This window comes from Aplysia californica, unplaced genomic scaffold, assembly GCF_000002075.1.
Source record: "Aplysia californica isolate F4 #8 unplaced genomic scaffold, AplCal3.0 scaffold00667, whole genome shotgun sequence".
In the NCBI taxonomy this organism is placed as follows: domain Eukaryota; kingdom Metazoa; phylum Mollusca; class Gastropoda; order Aplysiida; family Aplysiidae; genus Aplysia; species Aplysia californica.
The window spans coordinates 19,635-33,883 of NW_004797937.1; the positions used below are offsets into that span (position 1 = coordinate 19,635).

Consider the following 14,249-nt stretch of genomic DNA (forward strand, 5'->3'; position numbering starts at 1 on the left):
CCCCCCCAGCTCTGTTAAGATTTTATCTTGGAGGTGGAGTGAACAGAACATTATGCAAATGGGTCTTATCTCTATAGAAAGACCCTGAAACTTGAAACCATGCCACACCTAGAACGAAATTCTTAGAACACTTAATAGATTACTACAAGTACAATATACCTAAAACTTTACCCCTAAACCATTACAGCGTATCTGTAACTGACTAACCGATAATTGCTTAGTTTTAGTTTTATCAAAAGGCTTTCGGCCCCTGAAACAAAAAAAAGGTAACGTAATCTTATGATATAGCTGCCAAAAAATAATTACACGTGAGCCTCAGGAATTCCCCAGAACAATCCAAGTTCAAAACGTCTCGTTTGTGTTTCGAACCAGGCCCACCATCTTTGTAGTCGAGCATGATAACAACAGCTAACAGCGCTCCACCAAGAGGGAAATCAATAAAAGCTAAAGGTAAAGTGTTCGGGGTACCTCATTATTGTCATCATTGCCTTTTTCACCCTGCATCAGGCTACAGGCCATGAACAAACTCTTTCCGCTTTTCGCTACCCTGGGCTAGCCTCTTGAAGTTGTCCCATGTCTTCCCATTTTTCTGTCCATCAGTTTCTGCTACTCTTCTCCGGGTTCTTCACATATTGTCACTCAAATAACAATAACTGGCGACGACTCATGCGAGTATAGTATAATAGTGCACCCGTGTCGTACACGGCCGCACGCCGAACGGTAAATAAGAACTGCTCGGTCCCAGCCAATCCTTATCTGGGCTTACTAGAGACGGCTGAAACCGAGTATACTGCACCCGACCCGACCCGTAAAATCAGACACGTGTTTCTGACGTTTGTACAAATCGCACGTTTCACGACCGCACGGGTGAAGGGGCAGAACTCTTCCCAAACTTTTTGCTAGAGTTATTTCCTGGCTTTCCAACATGGATGACGAAAAGCCAATTGCAGCAGTGAGAGGTCGATAATTCACATACACAAAGAGTGTCAAGAACCACTCTCCAAGATGTGCTGTGCTCTTCTTGTGAGAACATTGCAAGAGAAGTTGGAAAACGGGGGAAAAGGGGGGGGGGGTGTCTCCCTGGTGGGATGACAGGAGGGAGGGAGGGGGTTGAGTGAGGTCGGACGTTTTGACTCTCGACATGTGACTCTGGTTGCTGTGTTGCCATTGATAACGGCCCTGGCTGCCACGCGAAAGCTTGCGGTTTCAAGTTGTCTGACGAGTTATTTGCCATTTAATTGTTTTAGTCCCCTCAATTCTCCCTGGATGCGATCTTGACTTGCCTCTCTATACATTATCCTAACTGGTCGTTCTGGTGGCTTTTCCCCGATAATACGCTGGCGGCATATTCGTAAAGCCTCTACCTATAAAGTAAGATGTCTATTCTTATAACGTTTTCTCTACCACTAGATCTAGATCTAACTCAGTTTCTGCTTCTTGGTGAGCGCCATGTTGTGTGTTGCAGCAGATTTCCGCACGGGTTCACTTTACTCACTTTCAAAACCCGTGCAGCCGTGCGGCTTACGGCCGTGAACGACACGGGTGCACTATACTCGCAGCCTAGGCTCAGCATACAACGTCAACAGCCTATGTAGGTGACTGGGTGTGATTGTTTACCAAGATTATTACAGCAACTTCTACTCAGAAATGTCATCCCTGTGTAGATCTAACCCATTGTTCTCTAGTTGGAGCACAATTCTTGCACTAGGACTGCTTATTAGCGCATTAACAAGCACTCTTTGAATCAAAGCCAGAGACATCAAATTCATGGGTTTGTTTATTGGTGAAAAACGATGATAGAAAGAAACAGTATGTTATTGTTATTAGACATCAGTGGTAATCCAGCTATGTCTCTTGAATGATTCTTTATAGAAGATATTAGCCACAGTATAAGCCATCCTGGAACAAAATTAAATATTGTTCTCTTTCTTATTGTTTCTTTTCGTATGTCATTCTGGTAAACTTATATTATTACAAAGTAATATTCTCTTTCTTGTTTCTTATCGTATGTTATTCTGAGACGCTTCATCTTGTTACAATGTTATAATGTTCTCTTTCTTATTGTTTCCTTTCGTATGTCATTCTGTGACACTTTATCTTATTACAAAGTAATATTCTCTTTCTTGTTTCTTTTCGTATGTCATTCTAGCACACCTTAGCTTGTTACAACTGTTTTTGTTTTTTTTCATGTCCTACTTTTCCTGTTTGTTGTCCAGATGTAGCAGCACCCAAAACGTTTTCCTGAACCTCGTGCTGGTGCTGAGGTACACGAGGAAATTGAGGACAGCGCTGGAGTTCTCAAATAGGTCATTAGCGTTGTGGAGGATAAAGTAGAGGTTGTTGAGTCTTTTGTATGTGTCAAATTCTGGGACAAAGATCTGAATCAGAGCCAACATCACCGCTGGGGTGTAAGTCACAACAAAGACAACGGAAAGAAGTGTTACCGTCTTCACAACTTGGTCTTCTTTCCTGCTGATAGTCTTGGATTCGGTTTGTTCGCTTCTGGCGGATTTTCTGAACTTTGACGCAGATCTCAGAGAAGTCGTGAGGATGCCGAGACAGATTAGGACGACGACCTGCGTGATAATACAGAGAGAGACTTGATTGAGGATGTCGATAATGGAGACGAGTCGAGATCTTTCTTTGGAGAATGTCATTATCCAAGTTGTAGAATTCCTCAAAAGGTCTGGGGCTGAGTGTAAAGTCTGCTTCAGAAAAAGTGGAAAGTACGATGCCAGGGCGTAGAGATGTATGCAAATGATAACCAGAAGACTTCGTTTAGTTGTGAACACAGATTTGAATTTAAGCGGCCATGCTACACAACAGCATCTCTGAAGACTAATGAATGTTGAGATCAGAATAGAAATATCCAGGAACATATGAGCGTAGAAGAGAAGTATCATGGTCATGTGTAAAGAATTTACAGACAGTTTCCTCGGCATTGAACCAATATCGTTGTAAGCTATTTGAGCAAGAAGACCAGTGGCCAAAAGACAATGGTCTGATACCGCCAGAGCGAAGAAGCACACATTCACTGGGTCGCTCACACCCATTTGAACAAACACGATCAAATTGAATGTGTTAAAAACAAGGCCAGTGATCTCAAAGCTACAGATCAAAACGCTGTAGATCACCAAGGCCTCTGTTAACTGATCGTCAGTTATGAGACCACCACGACTAGCTTCCCCCTCTGGGTGTGGTCGTGTGATCGTGACATCAGTCACACACGGCGTCACAGCGCCTAGAAAAACAACAGAACAGACAGAAGAATTCATCGCCCCATGTGAGTTGATCAGATCACACTCTTGTGGCAGAAAACATTTCAAGACAGCACTCTTTTTATTTAAGTAAAAGTTTTGTCAGTATATGAGTGCTTTAGCGCATGTAAATGACAGCTTGGACTGTGTGCTTCCTGGGAAGTTGGGGTGTGTCAGAATGCTATCAGGTCTGCTGGGGTAATAAATATAGAATGCAAAGCGCATAGACCTTTTTGTTCGGCGGTAATTGGCGCTGTGAAATAAATGCTCTCTATTATTATTATTAGTCTTATAGGTCTTATAAGTGCCAAAAAAGGGTACTCTTGATGACGCACTCACCCACAAAGAAACTGCTTTAAACAAGAGGCTTACAGGGCGTGGTTTTTCTAACTTTTCGTTTGAAAGTGTCTTTTTAAGTGAAAGTAGGTGAAAAACTTGCTCAAATTGCGGGATTTAAGCAATTTTGCAAACAATGGTGTAACACCCCCCCCCCCTCCCAGTTTTGCAAGGGGGAGACAGAAAGCGAAGGTTTTAAATGTGTTAAAATAACGACGGTATTTAGGCATTTTTTCTGTATAAGGAAAGCCCATTTTAAATTAAATCAATCGAGCAATTACATGTATTAGTGTAGAGAAAAACTTTGGGTGCTATTTTTAATGTTACGTTGAAAATCAATTTTAACGCACCCAAGTTGCAAAGCCCATAACGATTTTGTTATCCAGAATAATGTTAATGGTGGCCTAAGACATAGAAAACTACTCAAGATTCTCGTAGACAGAAAGGTTTCTCAACAAAATTAATTAAAGAGTACAATAAATGGGAACCAAGTGGGGAAAAACAAACATAATTCCCCATTTTCAGTATTATCTTATCTTATCTTACCTTATTTGATTTGACATTCGCTTAGAAACGTTTATGTATTTATCGGTGAATTTGTGATTTCGCTATTACTGCGACCTCGACGTTGTTCAGTTTACTCTTTCTCTCTCAGGTGCTAAATCAATGGCTGTGACAGGTCGCATTCGTCTAATAATAATAATAATAAAAATAGATAAAAGATAGCATTTGTATAGCGCAAATCACAGCCCAACAGCAAACTCTATGCACTTCACAATCTATACTATTACCCCAGCAGACTGAGACATGAGAGCATTCTGAAACAACCTCAACTTCCTGGGAAGCAAACAGTGCAAGCGGCCATATATTGGCTCTAAAACACTAACAAACTGACAAGATCTTTCGCTTTCTATGGCTGGGTACCCATTCCCACCTTGGTGAAGTGAGGAAAAATCACGCAAAGCGCCTTTAACTTTAACTCAGAATATCGATGCAGGATTACAACATTACTTCACGAAATGTTCTTGTTTGCATTTTGTATTTATCATTAGTTTCGAGTTGCCTCTTTGCAAATGCTCTTAGATATTAACCTGTCAAGCACTCTAAATATGTTGTTGATCGTAATAACCCAAATTATGGGCGAGATTCTAGTCCTGTCCTTTCAAGAACGGAGTGCGTGTGTTAAGAGTTCCATTTTTTTTCAGTAGCTACCTCTGCATACCCCCTTTCTCGAGGATGATCCTTCAAACCTCTCATCAAACGTCAATTTGAAGGATCTGTTCCGAACATGGGCGTACCTAAGACAACAAGTGTCCACAACATGTGGGTCACCTCTTCCACTTTTGCATGGTCCTCATTTGAAATAATCCTTGAAAACTGTGTGATCAAGGGATGGACCTCAAAGAGTCTCGGGTTGCGTCTAACTTTGCCCATAATGCTAAGGAAGTTCGCACGCCGGAAGATAGTAACGCCTTTAAATTGGTGCTCGTTCTATCCGGCTAAGGTAGGAATCAACGTCCGTGTAAGCGTGTTCTTTGACTAGGGACTTTTATTCCACTGTCTGGCAGTAGATTACAGATGCCTGAAGTGAAGGAACAAGAAGCACAGATTCCAAGTTCATAAAAATGGCAACAGTCCTAATTCCGTCAGCTGAACCCTTCAAGAGACATTTTGTTCTGCATCTCTTTCCCAGCAAAGGCTCTTTCCTTCAGCCTCGTGTGCTGTTTCATTGTCTCTTTGTCCATGTTTCCAACCCTGTGTGACTCACATACATCACACAAACCATTTCGGGGATGATGCAACGCCAAATTGTTATGAAATTACTTTTTGAACGCTGTTAGTCCCAATCCTTTGCGGCCCAGTTTCTCACACCTTTTCAAGTTCTGGTACTCCCCCAGAGAACGGAAACGAGGCCCCTAATAACGCTTTGCCGAGGTTTTTTGACAGTTCTAAGACAGAATTTCGGTATTCCAAAGAATTCATCTAGAGGAACACTTGTGTCACGACACGGTGGAATCAGGCGCTCGTCAATTTTTGGGCATATGGAGCTATTGGTATTATCTGACAGCTGATTTATTTGCCTTGCTTCCAATTGAAATTTTTTTCCCCATTAATCTATAATAGAATTCAAGATATTTGCGATTCGAAGAACTGAGGTCGCTTAGTTTCAGAGGCAAAATTAGCGAGAAAATGGCCACCAAAGTTGTGGGTGGTTGGTGGGTGCTCTGGTGTGGTTTGCTCCTTCTTTCCTATCAAACATCTGTCGTCCTTATCTGCCCTTCTTCGCTTTTGTGTATGTTACTCTCTTGTAACACATAATCTATTCTTCGGCTTTTATATGACCTTATTGTGTTGCAAGTGCCTCGAAACTTTTACTAAAACTAAGTTAGTAACTTCAAAAGCTAAAGAGTCTTTGAAAACTGAAAAATGACATATTTTGTACCTTTAATCAACGTTTTTCAGTAAAATTCCCATGGAAATGTGTTTTCAAAAGGACCTAAAAGAGGTTAAGCCAAAAAATACAAATTCTTAAAAAATTTCCAAACTGGCGGAAAAATGCCTGCTTCTCCTTTTTTTCTTATTTTGACAAGATTTCACCACTTTCTCATCACTTCAAACAGGAAGGTGAATCAGTATTTGGCAGCTCTGAATCTGACCCTAAAGAATCAGTGAAATTTCGAATCGTCCAGTCCCCTAAAGTTAGAGTAATGGTAAACATGTTCATGCAAACACAACGCTTACTCCATCTTCCTTTATGAAGTACTGATATGAACAAGGAAGAGAGACCCTTTGGATGCTTCTGAAGTTTTCCACTTCCTCACCACATTAACCCTGTCATGCTTGTATAAGCTCTGAGCGCTATACATTAATCGCGTGATCATTGAACAAAGAGAACATATTTCATAGAAACAAGAAAAAGCAATTCAACCACATAAAGAAGAACTTTTACAACCATACATTAGTTATATTACTACAAAACACATCAGCATTTACTAACACTATCAATTAGAATTAAACAAATGGGTCTTGAGCATTTGCTTTAATGAATCAAAATGTGTCATTTCTCGGAGATCCTGGGGCAAGGAGTTCCAGATTTTAGAGCCAAAAATGAGAAACTTTTCTCAACTACCTCCCGCCAGGGCCATGGCAATAGCTACAAAATCGTCATCTGAACCTAAGCCTAACCACCTAGCTCCCTACCTACATATCTCTACGGCCGCACGGCGTCACTTTAAGCCTGAGTGTGATATAGGAGCCTACCGAAAGCATAGCAACAGAGCACTGTTAATTGGTTGATTGAGTAGGTGCTTTACGGCACTATCGACTCAATTTTGGTCTTTTAATGGCCAATAGGTTTCACCGGAACAAATCTAGGATCATGTGCTTTAGTAAGAATTTTCGACGCTCACAACTGCACATGGTCATATTATAATCACAATGCTAAAAGGACAGACATTTATGAAAATGTTTGTAAATATGGTAAATACGTATTTACATTTGTATTTCACAGAGCTCTGTGAGACCTGTTGGGCCACAAACGTGGCTGGACCTTCTGATTTCACCAAAGTTTGTACTGAAAGTAATAACAAAATAACGAGAGAAATGGAGAAACGGTATCGGTTTAACGCCCCTATCAACACTATTAGGTTATTTAAGAGGCGGGTGAGCGAAATGTCTTATCGTTCTGAATCAGTGACCTTGTGTCTCAGTGGCTTCGTTACAAACTCCCCAGCTGAACATCATACAAGGAACATTGTTTTCTTGAGTCTTTGCCTGTTTTTACGGTACTATCAACATAATTTCACAAGAAAAATAAAACTGCTTTGTCAGCTGTTAAAGTTGCCCGTGGCAGTCCTCTGGATGAATGGACGAGTCCATTCAAGTGCAGCAGCATGTTGATAGGATTCTCGAGGCATGTCAGTTCTTGACTAACTGGTTGAAATATTGTTTCACAGTGCTATTGACACAATTTGATCATGTTAGAACGGCACTTTCATATTCTTTCTCTCTCTTCTGGCACTGTTGCGTCATCAGCAGTCAGTGATGCCGACAGCACACATTAACTCAACACTCGCTCGGGGTCCTTGAAAAGTGCGGAATGAGGGTCACTAGAATGTCCCAGCAGATGTGTTCTAGCACGACAGTAGTACTCAATTGTCGCCCTTCTCACGTTCTCCTCTGTCGGCGTCTCTACCTCGGTGTTGGTTACCCCTTTGGACAGTAACGACATCACTCGCCGAGGGCTGCTTCCAGTGGAGTATACCGCCCAAGTGTGTCGGTGACGTTGACCCATTCGCTGGCCTTGGGGACGTCTTCCTTGCCGATCATCCAAATCAGGGACAGAGGCTGAAATGTAACAATTACACTTATAATTTAATACAAGAGCCGTGTTGGTTTATGAGAAAGGTGTATTTTTGAAAAGTACACTTACAATTAAAAGTCATAGCCACACATATCTTTCAGACAGGCCTTAATGCCAAAAGTCAGACTTATGATTAAAAGCCAGAGCCACAGGTGCAAATAAAAATTTGTAATTTTCAAATAACAATATAGGAGAAAAGGTTTTAAAAATTGAGACTCAATATTGAGTAGGAGATCAAGAAGACATATTGCAAAGAGAAATACCTTTGGGGCAGATCATCTCACACGACTTGTCCTTCATCGTCTAGTGGTCGTATTGGGTCATCCTGAAGCTGAAAAAAAAGCTTTCTTTCTCTTTTAGACGTTGGAGGAAATCCCTTTTGGAGTATATATTTGATAATGATAGGGACAACATACATATTTTCTTAACATGGCCTTATTTTAGGAAGGACAGAAACATTTAGAAAAATCTGTCAGTTAAGAGATTTAACTTATGTTGCATTTTTATCCACATTTAATACAATGTTCTGACATCGTTAAAATGTTTTTCTGTAAAGTGAGACAAAAACAACGGAAAGACGGTATGGAAAGAGGAAAGGACCTTTCAGTATACGCAATGTATGATGGGGAGGACTGGAGAGAGCTGAAGAATGGGGACTTAATTACAGGAATTGCAATACGGTTCAAAGGCCCACTTTCAAGAATTATATTATTACATAACATTTGCATCAAAACAATAAAAGTCGGGAGGTGTTTTTTTTTCGAAAGATAAAAAAAGAAAGGTGAAAATAATAAACAAAATACCTGAACAGTTTGCGTAGATTTATGATCTACATGTCACCTGGCAGCCTCGGTTTCATCAGGCAATCACTGGGGACGGGAAGGCAGTGTCCAACGTTCTGTCACTGAACAACCACAAGTATCTGCGTGAATTGTCGCCAGCCTCCAAACTCGCCCAAGGCTGGCTACGAACTAAAAAATGTCTGCTTAAAGGAGAGAGAGAGAGAGAGAGAGAGAGAGAGAGAGAGAGAGAGAGAGAGAGAGAGAGAGAGAGAGAGAGAGAGTGTGTGTGTACGTGTGTGTGTGTGTGTGTGTGTGTGTGTGTGTGTGTGTGTGTGTGTGTGTGTGAGTGTGTGTGCGCGCTTGCGTGTCTGTTTTTTGGGTTTTTTTATTTTTGGAAAGTGTTTTACGGCCCTCGCAACTGCATAAGGTCATTATGAGCGTGCGGGACACACCAAACATTTTCAGGTGGTAGGAAATTTTGAATTTTGCCCAGGTGGCAGCCGAAGCCTACTCTGATCGATTTTGGACCACCAAGGGATCTTTAACGTGCGCAACTTGCACACGGGCCCTTCAAGATTTTTCGCCCTTGTCCGAGAGGGCTAGGTGTATATCTTTCCTTCCTGATGATCAGGGGTGTGGCTGAAAGACAGCAGTAAAAAGGAACCAAGGAGTAGCAGTCGGTGGCCTAGTGGTTAGGCTCTCGGACTCGCAACCGTAAGATCGTGGGTTCGAATCCCGTCAGGGGCCCAACGTTGTGTCCTTGGGAAAGGCACTTTACACGAATTTTCCTCACTTCACCAAGGTGGGAATGGGTACCCGGCTATAGACAGCGAAAGATCTTATCAGTTTGTTAGTGTTTGAGCGCTTAATCAGCTGCTTGCACTGTATGCTTCCCGGGAAGCTGAGAATGTTTCGGAGTGTTCTATGGTCTGCTGGGGTAATAATATAGTGTAAAGCGCATAGAGCCTGCTGTTGAGCGGGGATAAGCGCTATACAAATGCTATCTATTATTATTATTATTAAAAAGGCTTCAGAAAGACTCAGGAGCCCAGAGGATGGGGTAAAAGAGGCGAGGAGGAGGGGGCAGAAAGAGGAGATGAGAGCAGACGACAGAACATTGCTAGAGAGCAGGAAAGGAGGTGAAAGAAGACAATTTTTCAGAAGAAAATTATACGGTCGCTACCCGGATTCGAACCAGAGGCCAGAGACCATTGAAAGAGAGGCCAACACCTTAACCTCTTGGCCACGAGAGCCCCCGATTGGGTTTTTGTTTTACTGTATGTCACATACAACCCAACACTGATTTTGTTTGTTTGAGTAAAGAGAAGCATATCGACACAATAATGGTCATTTAAGGCTGGGAAAAAGTAAGACAGACAGAAACAACACAGGAAAAGTAAAAAAGTAGGACATACCAATGACCACCCACACCCAACACTCAGTTAAGTTTTAGTAAGAGTTTTACGGCACTTGCAACACAATAAGGTCATATAAGTGCCGAAGACTAGAGGTCTTACTAGAGAGTAACAAACATAAAACAGAAGGAGGAGAGATAAAGATGATACGAGATGTTTGATAGGAAAAAAGGTGCAAACCACATCAGAGCACCCGCCAACCATCCACACCCAACACTCAATAAAGAGAACACGACAAGAAGAAGTTTGTTAAGTATACACGTTTTATTGTCATAAACAACAGGCAAGTCGAGAGACGTCACAGTTATACGATGAGAACAAAATCAACTCACATTCCATACCACCGGACATTCTCCAAATGAGAGAACCTTAGGGTTTTGAAATCAAAACTGCAATAGGTAAAAATGGATACTAAACCTCCTGCCATCAGCTTTACTTTCCAGCCGATGTAACGGTCATTTGCAGGAACACTATGACCTGCGGTCACAACTTTTATAGGCAATAAAAACGTCTTTTATAAACTTAAGTATTGTATTTAGATTACATAACAAAATGTAACAAAGACTACCGGCACTGAAATTTGTATAAAAAAATATATATTTCTGACAGAGGGGCTGACACTAAACACTTTACTAAATTCGGCGGTCCAGAGAATTTAATCACTAAGGCATATAAACCCTGCAAAACAAATGTACAACCTCACAAAAGGTAAAAATAGTGTTTAAAAAATCCTTTGCCCACATACTCGATATATCACAAAACTCCATTTTGGACACCTTCGAGTATATTGCGAATGGACTGCCTTAATCGATAAAGGCGGGAGCTATGTGGTGTCATTTTCATTTGGGAGAAATGATGACCGCACAATAAATCATAGCCTCACCATCTCAGCCCCTCCGTCAGATCAAAAGAGAGAAACACAAAAGAAAAAAGAAAAAAACAAACAAAACAACTAAAACAAAAAAGAACAGACTAAGCCACTTCTCACATCGGAGAAACTTTCCAGCTTGTATGTAAGGCAATAAGTCCTCTAAAATTTCGATGTAACCTTAAGATGAATGGTCCAGCTAAAATAACGGCAATGTGATAAAAACAGTCAAACCCACAGCCAGTTCACATTTATTACATGTAACTTTGTGCTAACATCCGCCCCATTTTTTCATCTATCACTTTGATGGATTTTATAACTTACTCTGAACAAACTAAAAAAACCAATGTGGTAAAGCTTGGAGAGTAGACAACAAAAACGTAAAAAGATAAAAACCAGAGGTTTCCTTTCATAAACATTCAGCAGCGTACAAGAGCGGTATGGTTTCAGCAGAAACAAATAATATATTATTGAACAAACGCAACATAAAATCTGCTGGACATTACAATTATGCACCCCTGTTCTCTAAATCCTTGACTTTGTAAATTCTGACGAGCCAGTGCTCAGTTGTATAGGCTTCCTCAAGGACGTCCAACTCAAAATCTTTGTTGCCAATTTCAGTGTTACGTACTCTGTCATAACCTGTGGGTTTTCCTATTGGAGACAAAAAAAGACAAGACGTTAGTTCCAAGGTAAACATTTTCTCATTCATACGACATAGATTTTAATAATCTTCATATATATAAATTATATTGCTGAACCTGTCCCAGTTGTCACCTGTCTAGGACAATCACTTGTACAAATGACCACTGCCCACCATGCTTTTATTTAATTAAATACTATAAAAAATACTGTCCAGATGTCCATTTATCTAAGACAACCACTCTTCTCCAATAGGTGGCCTTCTTGTCTTTATTGTTTTGGTATTTTAGGGCGCTTGCAACACAATCATAAGAAAAACCTTTTCCCCCCGTCTCACTGGGTGGGGTTATCTTTTTTTTATCCCTTGCCCATGTCTATGATATATCGACGCCATCTTATTAGTAGAAAAATGCGTGTTTGATAGTGTCCAATAGTGTATTACGTACATAATTAATTGTTATAGCATATAACTGTTACATATAGATGTTCAAGATAATTATAGACCTTTGTGAAGGATCTGAGAGCAATGATGATTTTAGAAATGACGGTGGTGGTGACGGGTGATAAGTGATGATGTGGGATGGTGCTTATGTATATAATCATTAAGAAGACATGCTTCTGTTAGTTGTTTATTTTTTTGCTTTTAAATTATGTTAGCGCTAGTCCTTTCTTCCTCTGCTCTGATGAATCACGAGGGATGTGGGCATCCCCTATCCCGTTCCTTACTGGAACCATCTTTAATGTCACCGTGAAGTCTCTGCTAAGTTGACCTTGTTAGTATCAGTCTATTCTAGTGGGCCAAGACAAGTGGAGAGAGGACCTTAGTAGGTAGACAGTACAGTGGCAAATACTAAGTTGGGAATTTCGTAAGGGGGTTGTAGGCAGCAAGTTGACAACCAGGTTATAGACTTAATACTTATTTAAGGGGAGGTGGCTAATGAAAATGCCAAAACTCAGTTCCAACCATTTTGTAGCCACTTTGTATGCATCAATGGATACATACACTTTAAAAAAGAGGTTTTGAGAAATAAAAAATTCATTTTTTATTTTTTGGTTCTTGTGGCGTCAAAAAATGGCGCTAATTCAGCAAAATTTCTTTATATTTTATAAACAGTGTTTCTACAAAACCAATAAAGATAGAAGCTTCACACTTGGTATATATGTTATATATTGCTTGCTTCTCCTCCTTACAGAATCAGATTTCAAATATCTATCATACGTTTTCCAAATTTTACCCTCACTTTGACCAATATTCAGAAATCCATATTAGGCGATGCTGAAACGCAAAAATGCCAAATAACTCAAAACAGAATCAATATTCAGGAAAAGTGCTCTTGTAAGGAGGAGGGCACTTAAACATCTCGGTTTTCACTAAAAACATTATTCAGCAACATACACCATGTTGACACAGCACAGGCTATTTAAAAAGCTTTTTTGACAAGTTTTTACATCAATTCCATGCCCCCCCCCCCCCTCCAACTGTCCTCTCACAATTGAATCTCCGCCCCAAGAATGTAAATTCTCATTTGTCTTTCAGTTTCTGTTCTTAAATGGGAGAAGAAGCAAAAATATCTCTGTAAGGTAATAGGACATTCAAGGGCTTGTGTGAAAATTTCAACCAACTCTGACTGTAACTTTGTGAGATCTAATCAAAATAGTGCAGCAGATTTGGCAGAAAAGTCATCATTCCGAGAAAAACGCGAACAAAGATTTTGCATGCTGACATGCCCGTCTAAATTTATATGTTAATGTTGCCACACTGAATTGTTTAGGTAAATTGAGTTTGTTGTTAGTCTTTTCCAGATTAAGAAATCTTTAAATGATTTGGCAGGTGACTGCCTTTCTTAGAATATGAAGAGTCGAGACTTTGTCGAGCGCCCCAAAAAAAGCTGCTACCTCCCCTTCATTTTCTTCCCATGTGTTTTGGTTTTGCAATGGCGGAATCTAAGACTATGCAACCAAGAAAGGCACACTGTAAGCTGGCACTACATGATACTATCTAGATCTATATCTGTATATTTTCTCAATTTATTTTATCCTATCTATATATTTCTGCACAGTCGCTTCTTTCAATCTTGTTGAAGGGTTAACCGGCTTTGGGAACACTGGTCTCCGATTTTTAAAAACCCAATAATAATAAAGTAAAAAAATTGTTTTAATTAACACTAGGCCTTAGAGATTTCTATTGCTAGATCTAGATCTACGCTAAACAGACTTGTTCACTGCGAACAACCGGAGAGGCTAGGGAAGCCATCAAAACAAATTTATCCTAGATCTAGATCTAGATTCTAATTCTATAACTTTGTCGATCGAGCGCAACGTAGATCTAGATCTGTAGATCTATACTTTGAATACCCCAGCCACATAATCATGGAAAGTACTGAAGGCTATTATGTATTATTATACGTATAATCTCAACAGTGTAAATCCTGGGTTAGCTCACTCAAAACAACTAAGACTAAGACATCGAATCGAATCACGATCAGTGTCAGATAGACAGACGAGAGAAGACGAAAAATAAGAAGGAGCATGTGTTCGGTAGGCCTTGTCGGGCCGAAATACTACAAAGAATTGCAAATGGAGATG

The 14,249-nt window shown here is 40.3% G+C and overlaps 2 protein-coding genes across 2 annotated transcripts in view; both read right to left on the reverse strand.

Annotated features, from left to right (window-relative positions):
* Positions 1 to 2,192: 2,192 nt before the first annotated feature.
* LOC101860124 (probable G-protein coupled receptor AH9.1) lies at positions 2,193 to 5,027 on the reverse strand. Its single transcript, XM_005108193.1, has 2 exons — positions 4,892 to 5,027; positions 2,193 to 3,241 (listed from the first exon to the last, which is right to left on the reverse strand). Exons 1-2 carry the CDS (start codon positions 5,025 to 5,027, stop codon positions 2,193 to 2,195), a joined length of 1,185 nt encoding a protein of 394 aa, XP_005108250.1.
* A 5,371-nt stretch (positions 5,028 to 10,398) lies between these two features.
* The window catches only part of LOC101857747 (dolichyl-diphosphooligosaccharide--protein glycosyltransferase subunit STT3A), a 21,528-nt gene continuing 17,677 nt past the window's right edge, over positions 10,399 to 14,249 (reverse strand). The window contains exon 15 of the mRNA XM_005108181.3: positions 10,399 to 11,675. Within this exon, the coding sequence (XP_005108238.1) occupies positions 11,530 to 11,675 (146 nt within the window). The 3' untranslated portion in view covers positions 10,399 to 11,529. The remainder of the gene's footprint in view (positions 11,676 to 14,249) is intronic.